The sequence below is a fragment of the Dreissena polymorpha genome, chromosome 6 (genome assembly GCF_020536995.1).
Source record: "Dreissena polymorpha isolate Duluth1 chromosome 6, UMN_Dpol_1.0, whole genome shotgun sequence".
In the NCBI taxonomy this organism is placed as follows: Eukaryota; Metazoa; Mollusca; class Bivalvia; order Myida; family Dreissenidae; genus Dreissena; species Dreissena polymorpha.
Genome location: NC_068360.1, coordinates 88,190,322 through 88,208,758, shown reverse-complemented (window position 1 = coordinate 88,208,758; position 18,437 = coordinate 88,190,322). Strand labels below are relative to the sequence as shown.

The 18,437-nt window shown below is 38.9% G+C and overlaps 1 protein-coding gene across 1 annotated transcript in view; it reads left to right on the top strand.

Moving 5' to 3' along the window:
• Positions 1 to 18,437, top strand: part of LOC127835882 (uncharacterized) — an 85,242-nt gene that overhangs the window by 23,764 nt on the left and 43,041 nt on the right. Inside the window, exons 6-14 of the mRNA XM_052362306.1 lie at positions 913 to 1,054; positions 9,901 to 10,067; positions 10,742 to 10,892; positions 11,669 to 11,779; positions 12,942 to 13,129; positions 14,196 to 14,264; positions 15,599 to 15,718; positions 16,314 to 16,451; positions 17,260 to 17,444. Coding sequence (XP_052218266.1) covers positions 913 to 1,054; positions 9,901 to 10,067; positions 10,742 to 10,892; positions 11,669 to 11,779; positions 12,942 to 13,129; positions 14,196 to 14,264; positions 15,599 to 15,718; positions 16,314 to 16,451; positions 17,260 to 17,444 — 1,271 coding nt within the window. The remainder of the gene's footprint in view (positions 1 to 912; positions 1,055 to 9,900; positions 10,068 to 10,741; positions 10,893 to 11,668; positions 11,780 to 12,941; positions 13,130 to 14,195; positions 14,265 to 15,598; positions 15,719 to 16,313; positions 16,452 to 17,259; positions 17,445 to 18,437) is intronic.

The window sequence follows — 18,437 nt, the reverse complement described above, 5'->3', positions numbered from 1 at the left end:
TGAAGTTGATTGTGTTTATGTCTCTGTCTTGTAGTTGATTGTGTATATGTATCAGTCTTGTAGTTGATTGTGTATGTGTCTCAGTCTTGAAGTTGATTGTGTATATGTCTCAGCCTTGAAGTTGATTGTGTATATGTCTCAGTCTTGAAGTTGATTGTGTATATGTCTCAGCCTTGAAGTTGATTGTGTATATGTCTCAGTCTTGAAGTTGATTGTGTATATGTCTCAGCCTTGAAGTTGATTGTGTATATGTCTCAGCCTTGAAGTTGATTGTGTATGTGTCTCAGTCTTGAAGTTGATTGTGTATGTGTCTCAGTCTTGTAGTTGATTGTGTATATGTATCAGTCTTGAAGTTGATTGTGTATGTGTCTCAGTCTTGAAGTTGATTGTGTATATGTCTCAGTCTTGTAGTTGATTGTGTATATGTATCAGTCTTGAAGTTGATTGTGTATATGTCTCAGTCTTGTAGTTGATTGTGTATATGTCTCCGTCTTGAAATTGATTGTGTATATGTCTCAGCCTTGAAGTTGATTGCTTATATGTCTCAGTTTGGGCAGTTTACTGTGTATGTTATATTTCTCAGTTGAGGCATTTGAAAGAGTACAGTTCTCAGTTTACGTAGTTCTATGTGTATAATTCTTCTTTTTTTGGACTGTGAACTCTTTCAGTGCTGGAACCGAGTTTTTGAAGGCCTTTGCAAACAGTTTGGATCCAGATGAGATGCCACAGAAAGTGGTGTCTCATTAAGATCCAAACTGTTTGCTTTTCTGATAGTATTCTTTGATAAAAAAAATGAAGAAAATGCTAATTTTAGAAATTAAGCAGACAACATTTTAGCAGATGACAAATTTCCCAGCATGCAAAGGGTTAAATGTGTATTGTTCTAAGTTTTGGCAGTGATTGGGTTTTCAGAGGCAAGGCTTCTCTACACTGATAACCAAGGCAGCGTACACATCTGAAGGACCAGCGTCCACAAGTGTCGGGTATTCTGGGGCTCGAGTGGTCATCTTGTGCTGGTCAGCAGCATACTTGATCGATCCGTTTACCTGGAATGGTCAGTGAACAGAGGATACAATATTAGAATGTCTTTTTCAATGAAATTAGTCGAAAAACATACATTCCTTATAGTGTTTTATTGTCTTTTTCAGTAAAATAAGTAGGAAACATAAATTGATTACAGGGTTTTATTGTCTTTTTCATTCAAAAAGGTGTATAAATAAAGAAGCCCTTACAATGTTTTGATGTATTAGGGGTATTCCACTACGACCCGATTCCCCACGATTTGTCCCGATATCCAATATTTCAAGGTCGGGGACATTCGTAACTCAATCGGCGAAGGTCTTAACTCATTCGTAGCTAGTCGCGGGCGAGTCGTGAGCTCCCAAAAAATCGCGGCCAGTTTTTAAACGTGTTTAAAATTTGACCAAGACCTCCACTACTGAATTTAATCGCAGTTGACTCGTAACAGTGTCGTAGTGCGTTCTTGGGCGTCGTAATGGAATCTTAGGTAATTCATGACTCAATCGGTGATCACGTGATCTGTCTACGAGTCATTTACGACTTTGTCAAGACTCTCAAGAGTTCACCCCGATTGAGTTGCGAGCCCGCTAAGATTCTCGCGATTTAGTTACGAAACAGTTAAGATTTTGTAAAGAATGATAAAAAAAATAATATTTTTCCATCATGTTTTGTTGTCAATAATAGCCCACAGTAAGGAGTATAGATGTGTAGGAATTAAATCACGAATGTGGAGCACGAGTGCTTTGTTAACACAAATCTATACTCCTTAATGTGGGTTATTTGACAACAAGCCATCATAGAAAAATATTATTTCTATTCTTACATGATTCTGATTGATTTGCCTCAAGCTTTTGGACGTGAACTATATTTTTCAATACTCCGCCTTTCTTAGTACAAAGTTTACTATTTAGTGACGTCATTGAATTGTACAAACATTTGACGTCGTTTTCATTCATAAATATTTTGCAAATTACGTCACTTTCATTGAGAACACCACTTATAGAAACTAAATGATGTCACATGTGTTAATTCTTCTGAAAAGCTGACATGCTATAAATGTTTTCTTAATTACGTTTCTTAAACAAACAAATTCTTAGCAGGCGTGGTCATGCCACTTTTCACCAAATATACAATTTGTTGTTTCATTACATTTATATACGTGCAACATTTTTTACATTTCTTTAAGAGCAGGATTTAAGCACCTGTATTTTAATGTCATAAATACTGACCTGTTATCGTATGCTTATTCTTTCCAAGGGGAAATAACTCATCCGGAATTTTAACTGGGAATCCGCCACCTCAATACCGTAATACAGGCCAGGTTAAACATAGTGCAATGCAACCTAGCCAAAAATCGGTAACCAACCCTCAATATTCTTTCCGGATCAACCAGGTGTATACGTGTCTTTTACGGCTCTGAATTAAAATATTGTTTTTCACTTGGTTGATTGGGGTTTTGAATAGATAAATTGTGTTATTTATCTTTTTATTTCTCATTCGGATTAATTTGTGTGGATTTAATGGATTTTGTTTCATTTGTAAAAGGTAAGCCATGCTTGTTTTTATTGAACAATGGTTTATTTCTACCATGCTGGGTGTTTTCAGGCACGAACGACCACGTGCAAAACGTGCTCTTCTAATACATTGCTAGAACGTGCAAAGCATGTTCTTCTAATGTGTTACGAGATCGCGCAAAGCGTGTTCTTCTATTGACAGATTGTTTATCATTTGCCATTGTGTGCAATAATGATTTTAACGTTCCGTATGACAATCTAATTGATCGTCATTTTATTTTTCATCTGTTTTGAATTAAACTTTTGTTTAATTTATGATCTACGGCAGTATTATTATAATTTTCATTATGGTCAAATAATGATTTTATGTGCCGTATGATAATCTGGTCTGTGACCAGTTTATGGTTGAATATGCTTTGCTCTTGTTTTTCATATATTCGACTACATGATGGTCGCAGAAACAAGAGTGGATGAATACCCGGTGACTTCCCAGATCATGGATGATAGTTGCAGTATCAGTCACCGGGTATCGGGCACGATCGCGACCATACTATGCTAAGTCTCTTAGACAGTCGGTCAACATCAGACCATATGGCGACACCCGTCAGCCAGTCTTTGCCCGATGGCATTTGTCATGGACATCGACCAATGCCGGACCATTTGGCATCCGCCATACGGTCATTATCCGGTGACAACACTGGCCATGATATGACCGGTACGTCACCGGGGACGTTGATCACGGACCATTGATCGACGTCTGACCGGCCGGTCCGGTCACCGGTCATGTCACCGGTCCGGTCCGGTCATTGATCACCGGTCCGGTCCGGTCACCGGTCATGTCACCGGTCCGGTCACCGGTCATGTCACCGGTCCGGTCCGGTCATTGATCACCGGTCCGGTCCGGTCACCGGTCATGTCACCGGTCCGGTCACCGGTCATGTCACCGGTCCGGTCCGGTCACCGGTCCGGTCATTGATCACCGGTCCAGTCCGGTCACCGGTCATGTCACCAGTCCGGTCATGTCACCGGTCCGGTCATGTCACCGGTCCGGTCATGTCAACGGTCCGGTCTGGTCACCGGTCCGGTCATTGATCACCGCTCCGGTCACCGGTCAACAGTCATCAGTTACGCCTGCCACCGATAACACCAGTCACCGGTCAAGAAGAAGAACTCGGTCTTCTTCATTGAATTATTCTCCTATTCTTCGTTGAATACATCGTCTTCATCAAGGATTAGACATCGGACACGCTCTTCTTCGTCGAGCAGTTCTCATCGTCGCGGCTCTCGTAAGCGATCACGTCGTCACTCACGGCGACGTTATTCTAGAAGATCTCGGTCTCATCGCAGCCGATCCACATCTCGGCCGATCCAGATCTCGACATCGCAGGAAACGAGGACGTCGTCAACCTTCACGTAGACATCAGCAGACTACATTGAGCACCACTGGATAGTTATCGAACATACCTCTCCTTCATTGAGCAGTTCTCGGCGTTGATACGCTCGTAAGCGATCATGTCAATGCTCACGGAGACAATATTGTAGAAGACAATTTTTCCAGCGTAGCCGAACAATATTTCGGCATCGAAGTTATATGGATGTCGCCACTTCTCACGTAGGCGTTAATGAACCTACTGGTCATATTGACGTTCTCCATTTTATTCCTTTAGGAATATCATGTCTCCATTCCACGTGTGATGGTTCTTCTTATGGCATCCACACATGTTGCAGTCACCGAGCCGTAGTTGTATACGAACACTAGTTTGTTTAACATTCAGGCTTCGGGATAAGCTGTTCTTTTCTCCACTACGACTACAAGGACACTTATGCCTATTAATACTGATAATCTACCGTTGTTTTCCGGTTAACATTATCAGATGACTTCGTGGATGGTCATTCTTCTGCACCAGATATTTCCATTCTGACGCAGTTATATTATACCCGTCCCGATCACCGGACATCGGTCACCATTCATCGGTCATATCACCGATCACTGGTCAGAATAAGTGATGTCTCATCGCCATCGGATTGGATTTTTTGGCATGATCTTCTTTTCCGAGCAGTGCTTGACATTGATAACAGACCATATGGATTCCACCATTCTTCGGTCTTTAACTGGTAACGTCACCGGTCATATTATGACTGGTCCGTTCACCGGGCTACAGTTACCGGTCATTGACCGGTCCGGTTCGGTCACCACTTACCAATTACCGGTATTTCACTGTGTTTTCATCGGTCAATTTTTAGTATCACGGGTATCGTCTACATTACATAGTTGTATACCCCTGGCTATGATTGTATTGAATACTATATTTTATGGATTCAACAATCTACATGACTTTGTGTTTTTCAATACTGATGTTCTACTGGCGACTTATACCAAATCATGCTATAACTGTTATTTGTACTTCTATCTCAACCGGCTACATGCAGACTACTGGTCTTGCAGATAGATCGGCTGAAGTGGGCTCGGAGACTAGCATTGAGGTCGAACATTACTATTTGACCTCTATTAATTTATGTTCGAGACCCGAAGGATGAATTGTTTTAACCGCCTTTACCTGTCGGCTACAGACTTTGCAGTCAGTGTCACGGAACAGTTGGGACACATTAATGACGCTAGCAGGATTAGCAAGACGACATTTGTATCGACTTATGCTTTTCTATTGCTCCTACGGTTGTGCATATTTTCAAGCTACTGGAATCAACAAGAGTTCTGATACATAGGATTGCCTATCAGATTGACCTCATAGCGGCTACAGTCTTGTAGATGGCTTAGGACCTATTGAACTCAGATCTTAGATCCTAGGATCTGGAGGGACCTCATCTTAAAGTTATTCTTCTATTACACTTCTGGCCATAACAGGCCGTCTTCCTATAACTGGTCGTATTCCTTTCGGAATTCGTCCAGGTTAGAAGTCTTGAAGTAAATGGATTAATCAAGTCAGAATTTAAGACTTCCATGCATTCTACCGGCAAGCATGGACCCGCTTAAGGTTACCCCTAGGGTTTTCACCTTTTTCTGCCATCACACCTCCGATTCCGGAGGTACCACTATCAATCATATTTCCGTACTTCGCAAATCGATGACTTCGCGACCTGTATTATCCAGGATTTTAAAGGCGCCTGTTATTGGTTCAAGAAGAGGCTATATTCTGTAGATAGGTCATAAACTTATAAGTGTTAAACACTGTCCTATTCTACCAATTTTCAAGTGTGTTTGGAGTGGGAAAGTTCGGCTTGCCGTGGTTTCTTTGCCCACCCATCCTTGACAAATGGTGCCGGTCACCGGTTGGTATTTACCGGTCCGGTCACCGGTCGGTATTTACCGGTCCGGTCACCGGTCGGTATTTACCGGTCCGGTCACCGGTCCTTCTGCTGAGACGTCTTTTCTTACGTCCGTTTCAGCTTTATTTTTAAGATAATTGTATTAATCTCGGGATTATTTAATGACACAGATTTCCATCTTTTTGTCATTATTTACCACTATTCAGTGGTGTCTAGACTAGAAGATTATCTTGGCAAGAATATAGTTTATTCTACCACAACCTTCCTTACATCTTATACAGATGTGAGCAGATAAGGTTATGGACGATCACATAGAACAACGTATCTTGATTTTCTCAATTATGTGGTATCCTAACGAATATCACCTGCACATCTACATCTTGAAAAGCGAAAATTCTTTTTAGCTGTTTTTCATTTACAACACATTTTCACGATTCCTTTGTGATGGTTTCAACTATCACACATCGGTCGTGGTTTACTTACAGACACGGAGGTGATCATATTATCACTCCTTGTAACTGGAAATCAGGAACTTATTCGTTCTTTGCAAGAACAACAAACTTTCTCTATCGTCTTTCTCATACCAGTTCGTCTCAACGCCCTGTTGGACCTTTTGTCCTGCAGTTCTTTCTTTCGAATTATTTTTCCGTTGGGTTCAATAATGTAATTGCGCATGCGCGGCAGTGAAATTGCAGACGAGTTGCATGGTGTACATAGTATATCAAAGAATGTTGTTTATCATCAAACGCTAGTTATTAGCGTTATGCGATCGTATATCGCAGTGTATACCGGTATGCTGAACAACGTCAACAATGCAGTTCACAGAAATCGATCCAGCAGGGTGTGCGATTGTTATACATTCGTCCATTGGGTGGCACACTACAGTTTTTTTAGTCTCAGCCAATATCGTACACAAGCAGGAGCGAACCAATGTCTGGAAACTGGTCACCTCGCAAATCTGAAAATAAACCAAGCACATTTCCAGAATGGTTGAGGCTGTGCCTTCTGAAAAATCAGTAACATTCAAATCAAATGAGTTGGGGCAAAATGTTTTAGTATTGATGATTTCAAATCAAAACATGAGAATTCTGTGTGTTTCCGAGCCTTTTTAAGCCAGTTTCAACAACAAACTGCCACTTTCCTGCAGAAGCAAGGTGCCTGGAAACCATGTTTTTACATTGGTAACTTACCAAGTACTAAACAGCAATGGAGAAAATTGGGGGTCAAAGGATTAGATTTTTTGTAAAAGTTCAATGTCTGTACGCCCTTTCAAATTTCCAACAGAAATACTGACCGGAGCCAGCATTACACCTGTTTTCGAATTGCATTAATTCTACTTCCTGTATGCAGCTATAGTTAAAATACCAATGTTTTGGTAACTTACAAACATCCAAGAAAAATCACCACAACTCAAACCTGACATTCATTATTATTTAGACACTCAAAATGGTGCTTACTGGAGCAATGTTCTCTTTATTTAGAAATTTGACCGGGGCCAATTCGCATTGGTGGCTAAAAAGTGTGGTGTGCAGCCTTGACATAAACTGGAATTTCTTGCCTTCTTGCTGAGTTTTTGCAATAACTGAGTTTTTGCCATAATTTCATGAAATATACTTAATGAACCATGGGATTATGGTTCTACGACCTTTTAAGTCTCCTGTACAATTATTTTCAGGAAACTTCTTCACAGGTCAAATATCATATCTCACTGAGACATATTTTTACTGATCCAAACATGTGCCACTTCATGTCTGGCCATTAATAACTTTTAGTTATCTCTACAGAAGAACGTTTTTCTGTTAGAGTTTCAATCCTTGTTACTTGTGCAAGGATACTTCCATCAGAACTGTATAAAGGTTCTATGGAAATTCATTTTTTACTGGGTAATTGAGAGCATAGTTATTACCTTAATCACTCTGCTAGATACATAGAGGTTTTTCTCATCTTTTTCTTGATGATAAGAAATTTGTTCTTTTCTTCATCAAAGGATAGAGATTATGCTTTCGTATACCTTGTTTTGTGTAAGTCATCGCAACTCTGTGCTGTCTTACCTATTTTGGAACTGATCCAAACTATGGAACGTCAACACTATGTTTTTCGTTCCTTTACCTTCTTAAGCGGTTTTGACTTGTGTAACATGTTGGGATGCTTAATGAGCTCCCTATGAACCTTTTTCATCAGGCTTATTAACAGTTCCAATATAATTTTAAGACGGTTTTCCTTCTTATTATGGCTTTTACCATACGGAGAAGTGAAATTCATGCTTTTTCTGTTGAATACGATCAATTCTAGTTGAATCTATTGTCGTTTTCACTTTGTTGTGTCAGCCAGGATTCCTTGCTTAATATCAAGTCCTCTATATGGCTTCTACCTTCAAGTTTCCAAGTTTTCTTAAACTGGTAGTCATGAAGATGAGGATAAACTTCTTTGGGCAATCAGGGCTTTGAAGTTCTATCTCAGCAGTGTTAGTCAGAAGTCCATTCGAGGTTCTCGAAGACACTCTTCATTTCCCCAAAAAAGGGGGGGGGGAGATGTGTCTGCGGCTTCTATTTCTCGGGGTTAGACCTCGACTAAGGAAAGTTAATCTTATCCTATCTAAGGATTCATTCCTTTTTAGGATCTGACCGCATGAATCAATAGCTCTGTCTGTTTTGTGGGCATATATTAACCACACCCCACTTTTTGACGTGCTCTAAGCTGTTTGCTGGAGGAATCCGACCACCTTGTCATCTTTTTATCTTCGTTTTCTGAAGTGCCAACAATACAATTTGTATACGTTTGGGCTTGTTGTGGTTTCACTAACGGTAGTGTCTTCTTTACGACATAGACATATTACTCTGTCCGAGAAGTCATAATTAATACCGTTTTAACGAAGATTACTTGATATCATTAGCTGATAACCCTGTTTATGGGTTCTACTGTGTTGGGAAAATATATACGAACCTTCCCACCGCAGCTGCAAAATCAGCATACGATAACAGGTCAGTATTTATGACATTAAAACAAATTTTTAAAATAAAATTTATTTTAATTATTAAATACTTACCTGTTATCGGTAAGTCCCACCTCCCACCCCGCTATTCGATTAATATTTTTGTATATATATTGAAAGAATATTGAGGGTTGGTTACCGATTTTTGGCTAGGTTGCATTGCACTATGTTTAACCTGGCCTGTATTACGGTATTGAGGTGGCGGATTCCCAGTTAAAATTCCGGATGAGTTATTTCCCCTTGGAAAGTATAAGCATACGATAACAGGTAAGTATTTAATAATTAAAATGAATTTTATTTAAAAAATTTGTTTGACTGCAATATTTTCTTTATTTATTCGGAACTATTTTCGAAACATTAAGCTCTGCCCATAATTTATTGCAGAATAACCCACACTTTATTTCCTTCTTTGTCTATAGAAAACAAGTTGCGTGCCGTGTTAGAATCAATATCAGTAGATATTGGCGCCGAATTCATGAGTGCGTTTGGTGAGGTCCTAGCTTAGTCGTGACCGATCTGCATCGTTCGTAGTACAGTCGCAGTAGATTCTTACACATCGTAGTGAAGTCGCGACCCTATTCGCAAGACGTCAACCGAACACCACGATTCGTCGTAACTCAATCGTACCACTGTCATAATTGAATCGCAGACTGTCACGAGTCTTCCCGATTCAATAAATGTGAGAAATCGCAGCGAATCGTGGGCTTGTTTTCGTAGTGGAATAGGGCCATATGTTACAGTGAATTAAGTAGGAAAATAAAACGTGGGAAAGATAAAGCCTTTATCATGTTAAAATGTCTGTATACGTGGAATAAGTACGTTATGTAATTTAACTGTGTAAACGCAAACAAAATCATTGGATAAAATATATAAATCTCACTCTTGTAAAATAAGGGGTTAATGCATGTGTGTAAAGTGCACACAGGCTAATAAGGGATGACACTTTCCTTTTGAACAAAAAAATCAAATACGTGGAAAGTGTCGCCCCTGATTAGCCTGTTTGGACTTATCTGGGGCAATACACTATGCACATGAATTGAATCCATTTTTCCTATATTAAGACTCAAATATAATGACCTCTCATTTCAGAGGCCTTTGCTGCGTACAACAGCAAGAAGTCCCTGGTGCCAGTGCCCATGGAGCGGTCAGTGCGGTCAGTAGGCCGCAGGGAGGCCTGGATGGACCCACTTGTAGATCAGCTCAAGTACAACTTTGACCCTGTCACTGAGGAAGACAAGTTGATAGCGTTTTTACAGGTATAGAGACATCAAGGGGTTGTGGTAAAAATAGGGAGAGTGGGGAACTAGACCTTGAATAGTATCATGAATGTACTTAACCCTTTGCCAATTAGATAGGTATTTTTACGCATTTGTAGTCCCTTAGAAAGTTAAATATAACTTAAGACCTTTCTTACAAGATTCAAGTTTTAAAGGCTTCATTTCCAACCCTTAGATACTGATGAGCAGCAAACAGCATAAAACCTCAACAGACTGCAAGTTACTGGCAGGCTGTTCTGGTTTAATGCTGTTTGCACATAGCCATTTTTACTTTGCTTCTGAGACGGAAAGGGTAAAGTCCATGTTCTGACTCAACTTTTGAGTTTTCATCAATTTGTGTGGTTTGTAAAAGAAAAAGTTTTTGAAGCAAACACTTAACTGTATTAATGAAGAATATTTTTAATTTTGGTCAATTTCATAAATAACAAGGTGGTAAATGAAGTCATGCATTGACGATTAATTTGCCTTTGGTTATTAATTATAAAATTCTATTTCTAAACATCATTGAATTTTGCAAAGATGATGCTCATATAGAACAAATTTTGTGTTGTGTTAACTCATACAAAGATGACAAACTGGCAACAGGGGGACCAAAAGTAATGTAATTTAGAGAAGGCTGCTATTTCACTACTATGTCCCTTTGTCCATTACAGGAGAAGTTGACAGGCCTTGGTGTTCAGCCAGGCAAGAGAGGTCTAGCCAACAATAGGGTCTCACTGCACAGTGCCCTGGAGGCCAAACTGCTGGCGGGGAAAGCCCATGTGGAGAACACTCTCTTCCAGACTGGAGGAATTAACTACTCGGGTACACACTGATAGCAATTGAGCCTTGTTCTTGGCAAACTGGTCTTCATGCATGATCATAAAGTGTTTCTCCAGATTAGCCCGTGCTGCTGCAGTTACAACATTTTCCACCTAGACATATTTTTTGTTTAGAAGTGACTTTCTGTATACAACAAATTCCATTCAAGCGGAATGTATTGTCCTTGATTAGCCTGTGCAGTCTACACTGGCTAATTGTGGATGAGACTTTTACGCACATGTATCAAGGCCAGTTTTCCCAGAATGAGGCTCAATTATATCACTGTGCAGTTTTTAACATAATACTTCACATAAATAACATTAACAAAATATTAAACATAATTTGAAATATAATAACTATTATTGGCTGTGTCATTGAATTTCAACTTTGCGTTCTCAATTTATTTTGAAACTATCACCCAAAATGTGCCCTGTTTCATCAAAAATATTATTTAAACAAAACTACTCTGCAAGGTTTCTAAGGTAGTCCTCTTTGGATATAGGTCAAATAAATTTGGAATGCTTATTAATTAGGTCAGAAAAAGTAGGTTTAGAAATGAAACCTTCACAGGTTCAATGCTCATAAGTTTAATATTAAGTTTGTAGAATTGTCCTTAGGTTCTGTTTAAAGTTTTTTCAAATTATGAAAATGGGTTCGAAAGTTGCCTTGCACTTTATACCTTAAATTATCTCCTTTTTTGAAACCACATAATCCAAGCATTCAAATTGTATATATTTAAAATTATTGGTAATCAAAATTATTTTGTGCCATTGTTGCAGGTGCTTCGTTCATTACACTGCCGAGGCAGATACATGCCGACCTGCTGAAGTACCCAAGCTTACTGTCAGTGAAGGAGGATCAAAGCTTCCGTCTGCTCTGTTACACCAGAAGTAAGTGTACAAAGTTTCCATCTGCTCTGTTACACCAGAAGTAAGTGAACAAACCTTCCATCTGCTCTGTTACACCAGAAGTAAGTGTACAAAGCTTCTGTCTGCTCTGTTACACCAGAAGTAAGTGTACAAAACTTCCATCTGCTCTGTTACACCAGAAGTAAGTGTACAAAGCTTCCGTCTGCTCTGTTAGGCCAGAAGTAAGTGAACAAAACTTCCACCTGCTCTGTTACACTAGAAGTAAGTGAACAAAACTTCCACCTGCTCTGTTTTACACCAGAAGTAAGTTTACAAAACTTCTGTCTGCTCTGTTACACCAGAAGTAAGTGTACAAAGCTTCCGTCTGCTCTGTTACACCAGAAGTAAGTGTACAAAGCTTCCGTCTGCTCTGTTACACCAGAAGAAAGTGAACAAAACTTCCACCTGCTCTGTTACACCAGAAGTAAGTGAACAAAACTTCCACCTGCTCTGTTACACCAGAAGTTAGTGTACAAAACTTCCACTTGCTCTTTTACACCAGAATTAGGTAAACCAATCGTTCATCTGCTCTGTTACACCAGTATTAAGTACGCCAACGTTCAGTTTGCTTGGTTACACCTGAAGTTAATGTTTCATAGTCTCTGATGCACCAAAAGAAATTGTACGATCCTTCCATTTCTGATCCAGTGCCTTGTTCATCAATTTGGGAATGGGGCCGGGGACCTTTAGATTGGAAAAATAATGTGTTGCTTTTACCTACCATTCGACATTTTTTATTTTTTTGCTAACAAATACTCTTAAAGAATAAGAGAAAACAAATACTCTTTGAAAATAAGAGATTAGGTGTTTAAATATAATATTTACCTATTTATATTTACCAATGCAAAGGTGCATTGTGAAATTAACTAAATGTTGCATTATATTTTTTTTATTAACTTTTAATTGGGATTTTTTTCACTTTGACGCAGTTGTAGTCCCTTAGAAAATCAAACTAAATTAAAGACCTTATTTTATAGATTCTAGTTTCAAAGGCTTCTTTTCCAAACCGAAAATACTGATAAGCAGCAAACAGCAAAAATCGAGAGCAACCTGCGAGGTACTTGCAGGCTGTTCTGGTTTTATGCTGGTTGCATTTAGCCATTTTCACTGTGCTTCAATAGCAATCTCTCTCTCTATTTCTAAGGTAAGATCAGTGACGCCATGTCATTTGGCGGCGGCCAGGCGGTACCCGAGTCATGGAGTGTCTACCGGATGATTCACCTCCTGGACAGCGCGGGAGTGCATCTTGATAGCAGCACGCTGACTGACCTGTACAGCAAGGCAGGACAACTCTTGTGGGCATGGCTGATGATCTTTAGGATGCTGCCACAGGTAGAGTTACCTTTCTTGATGCAGACTTTGATCTCTGGTAGTGATAACTGTTGGGCTTGTAAGTCGCAGCTTCTTCTGTTATATACAACAATTTATGACACTCATATCATCAAGTGTGCTCCATGTTTTTTGTTTCTTTAAATTATTTACTTTTTTTAGTATTTTCTCATGGCTGCTACAAAAATTAGAAATTAAACAAGGCATAGAGCGCGCGGCTATTGTTTCTTCTTAACAATTCTACATCATATTCAATATTGTCAATATTAGCTGTACATATTTAAATATATAATGAATCTCCAGCAACATTCTCAAGAGGGAAGTTCTTGTTTGCCACTGGTATTTGTTTTATTTAATGCAAGTGACCAAAAGCCCACATAGTAAAGAACAACATATACAACACAACATAAAACACACAAAAATGGCTATTGCTTGGGTCACTTCCTTGACACAGTCAATGCAAAGCATTAAGGAGTTTTAATGTCATAACTTAGCAGGTCATTTAGAATTTACTATTAAAACTTAGCATTAGTCAAATATCTCTATAACCACTGTAATACAGGGTCAGTTCGAAACCATGTCTTTAATAGTATTTGAGTCCTGCTCTGGGAATAAAGGTCTTAATGCAAGTGTCGTCCAAGATTAACCTGTGCAATCTGCTTAGGCTAAGCAGGGACAACACTTTTCGCTTGTATGAAATTTTTTTAAACAAGGTCCATGTAAAGGAAAATCCACTGTATGTGGAAAGTGTTGTCCCTGATTATCTGGGACAATACTTTGCACCTATGTATTTTAAAGCCCAGTTTTCCCAGATAGGTTCAATTATTGTTTAATCCTGTGCCTAATACTATTTAAACCGCATTTATGAACTCTTTTTAAAGAAGGTTTATCGTAAACAAAAATCCAAAGTATGCAGCAAGTGTTGTCCCTGATTAGCCTTTGCAAACTTCACAGGCTAATCTGGGACAATACTTTATGCAATGCATTTTTAAGCCTGGTTTTCCCAGATAGGGCCCAGTATTTGTTTTACCCGTGTCTAATATCTTGCAAACTGATTGCCTGTCTTTAGGTGGAGCTGCCAAAGAATGTGGACAAGTTTCTTCCTGCAGACCTGATACATGCCATGCAGCCTGCGCAGGTATCGCATTATCACCTATATATTGTCTGTTGTCTGTTGAAATAGGAACAAATGTCACTTGCTCTGCAAAAATGGAGCTAAATGCATGTACATGCAATGCTGTCCCAGATTAGCCTGTGCAGTTTGTGCAGGTGAAACAACACTTTGCTCCTATACTGACAACACTTTGCTCCTATACTGATTGTTTGTTTAGAAGAGACTTCCTTAAATAAAAGGTTGCATTAGAGAGGAAAGTGTTGTCACTGATTAGCCTGTGTGGATTTCACTGGCTAATCTGGGCCAATGGTTTATGCACATGACTTAAGCACAATGTACCCAGAGCAAGGCTTAACCCTTTGCATGCTGGGAAATTTGTCGTCTGCTAAAATGTTGTCTGCTGAATTTCTAAAATAAGCATTTTCTTCGATTTTTTTCAAAGAATACTATCAGAATAGCAAACAGTTTGGATCCTGATGAGACGCCATGTTCTGTGGCGTCTCATCTGGATCCAAACTGTTTGCAAATGCCTTCAAAATTCGGTTCCCGCACTGAAAGGGTTAAATAAAATTCACATTATTTTGTATTGTTATAATGCTACACATCAGTGCCTAATGTGCTGTAAGATCATGGTTTTACATTTGTACTTCCATTTATTTTGTAATTAAAAAAATATTCTTAAGTTTAATTTATCATTAATTTAAATACAAAACAATACAAATGATCCGATGATGCAATATGTATTTACTGCTGATTTATGATATGTTTTTTAAAAGGCAGTCAACTATTTAGAAAAAATTGGCCAAATATTGCTTGGGGATTGCAAGAATCTATTTAAACTTGCCTTAACACAAATCTTTGTTTATGAATGTATTTTGTTTTGAGAGTGCTTATATACGAGTCACTCTCTTATACATTATTTCTGCATTATTTCCTGGAGATAATTGTTTACGATTTAAAAAAAAAATAGTTTAACTGAAACTTACAATATGCCATCATTATCAAGTGAACAGGTGCAAAACATTTTCAAACCCCAGTGAGCAGCACATTCTTAATTTACTTGCTTTTGCACAAAGCTGACAAATAATTGCCACGGTAGTTGTCACATTTTTGACAAAGCTCTAGTATTAACCCATTACTGCATAGATACCTATTTTCACTAATTTGTAGTCCCTTAGTAAGTCATATTCAATTTAAGACCTTTCTTACTAGATTCAAGTTTTAAAGGCTTTGTTTCCAACCCTCGCAGGCTGTTCTGAATTTATGCTGTTTGCACATAGCCATTTTCACTTTGCTTCTAAGAGGGAAAGGGTTCATCTATCAAATGAGTGGAGTATAACATCACTCTCATGTTGCAGCTGGACGCTGGTCTGCGTGACTTACTGGAGGTTTTCTATTGGCACCTGCTGACCTGCATACGACCTCTCAATCTCCTTGATACCTTCAACGATTCCACAGCACTTCTCAAGCAAGCTCAGGTTACATTACGCTGATATTATATTGATATTTTTTTCAAGTATGAAGATTGCAAAATATAGTAATAAATGCAAATGCCCTGGTGAGTTCAGGTATGAAAGTAACAAGAGAACATTTAATATTGTCTTGTTTTCAATGTGCACAAATTTTAACAAAGTCATTCCAGTCCTCAAAGCAGGAGTAGTAAAATATTGCCGTATTAATGTAGGTCAAATGGTCTGTTCAGTTCTCTGATATCAAATTTCTCATGTCCAAACTGAGAAGCAATTATTATCTTTAAAAGAAGTAATTTGCATAGTCAAAATGTAACATGTATTTCTATACTGAATGCTGTTCTCCCATTGAGCATTTTTTCTTTGATAGCCAGGCTTAATACATGTGTGTAAAATGTTATCCCAGATGAGCCTGTTCATTCAACACATACTAATCAAGGACAACACTTTCTGCCATTATGGAATTTTGTGTTAAAAGGAAGTTTCTTCTAAGCAAAAATCTAGTTAAGGCGGAAAGTGTCGTCCCAGATCAGCCTAATATGGGACAACACTTTACGCACCTGTGTTTAGCCCAGTTTTACCAGAATGAGGCTCCATTATTCAGGTCCTGCAAGCTGTCTCCAAGGAGAACCTGGCCCAGACTGGATGCATGCAGGTGGAGAGTAAACTGAACACAGAGAATGTGCTCTTCATTTGTGAGGGGCATGAAGCATCAGTGCGCATGGAGGAGGGCCTTGTCACAGTGAGTGCTTATAAATTGAGGGCCTTGTCACAGTGACTGCTTACAAATTGAGGGCCTTGTTACAGTGAGTGCTTAAAATGTGCCTTTTTTTGACAATTGGCTAAAACAGGGGCTTTGACAGTATGGTTTGGTATATTCTCACTAGAATCTATAAAAAGTGGTTGTCACAGTGAGTATCAAGAAGTAGGGCTTTTAGTAAAAACACTGTAGCCATGAAAAAACATCCAATCATGTTGATTTGATATTTCATTTGAATCTTGTTCAGTTCTATGAACCTTAAAGTCCTGTCAATCCTATACAAAGACTCTGCCATAACCCATGTTTATTTTCCTGCCCCATGCATAATAACATAGGACATTTCCTTTGCTCTGGAAAAATGGTGATCAATACCTGCAGACTGCACAAGCTAATCAGTGAAGCCACGTTCCGGTTTTATGTAATTTTTCGTTGACAGAAAGTCTTCTTTACAAAAATCTAGTAAAGGCAGAAAGTTTCATCCATGAATTAGCCTGTGAAAAATGCTCAAGCTAATATGGGATTTATTGAGTTTCCTCAAGTATTCCAGTCATATTATTCCTTAGAGGGTTCAAGTTTATTAACATAATTCCAGTCACTTCTTTGAGAATTTCAGTCACTTCTTAGAGAATTTCAGTCACTTCTTAGAGAACTCCAGTCACTTCTTAAATAATTCCAGTCACTTTTTAGAGTATTCCAGTCTCTTCTAATAGAATTCCAGTCACTTCTTAGACAATTCCAGTCACTTCTTAGACAATTCCAGTCACATCTGACCCACTATTCCTCATTGCAGATCCTCCCAGAGGTATACGGCAAGTACTCCATGTTCCTGCTGTCAGTAGACGTTCCTGCCAACAAGATGAAAGAGCTTCCAGAGGAACTGTTCACCGCCCTGCCAAACCTGGCTGAGTTTGACTGCTCCAATAATTTCCTGGAGGCCATCCCAGGCTCCATTGGGAAGTGCAGGAACTTGTACAGGTCAGGATATTAATATGAAAATGTGCCACTCTCTGGGAGAACGGGGCTTAATGAATGTGCATAAAGTGTTGTTCCAAATAAGTCTGTGCAGTTTGCACAGCCTGAACTGGGACAACACTTCCAGGATTTATGTTTAGAAAAGACTTCCTTCAACAAAAACTTCCATAAGCAGAAACTGTTGTCCCGGATTAACCTGTGCAGTCCAGTCCGCACAGCCTAATCTGGGACTACACATTCCACCTAGACTTAGATTTAGAAGAGACTTCCTTTAACCAAAAAATGACATAAAGCCTGTCCCTGATTAGCCATGCCGACTCCACATCTGGGATGACACTTTATACACATGCTTCCCCAGAGCGCAACTCATATAGAATTGAGACGCTTTCTGAGAAAACGTGGCTTAATGTTTGTGCCTAAAATGTCATCCCAGATTAGCCATTGCAGTCTACACAGGCTAATCAGGGATGACACTTTCCGCTTTTATGGTATTTTTCGTTTAAAGGAAGTCTCTTCTACACAAAAATCCAGTTAAGGCGGAAAGTGTCATCCCTGATTAGCCTGTGCATACTGCACAGGCTAATCTGGGATGACGCTTTACGCACATGCATTTAACCCAGTTTTCTCAGAACGTGACTCAAATATTAAGCTAACAAAAGAATAGTGCACTGATGTTTGGTTAACAATTTGATTCAGTAAATAATATGCGAGCACCAATTATGCAGCAATTGAAGCTTTTAAACAACATATTTTCTTTAAATAATGACATTTGAGTCCCCCAAAATGTCCTAAATAATTGAAATTAAAATCTACCATATCAGATGATATTTATTTATACACATGTACTGATAACAGAAAGGTGTGAACATATGCTGTTGCTGAAATTACATTTCATTTGTCACATTTTCAATAAAACACTCATGAAATAAAATTGAAATCTCCGTGAATTTTGGAAATTTCCTCAATATTTTAGCCTTGCTTAAAGAAAAACATTTG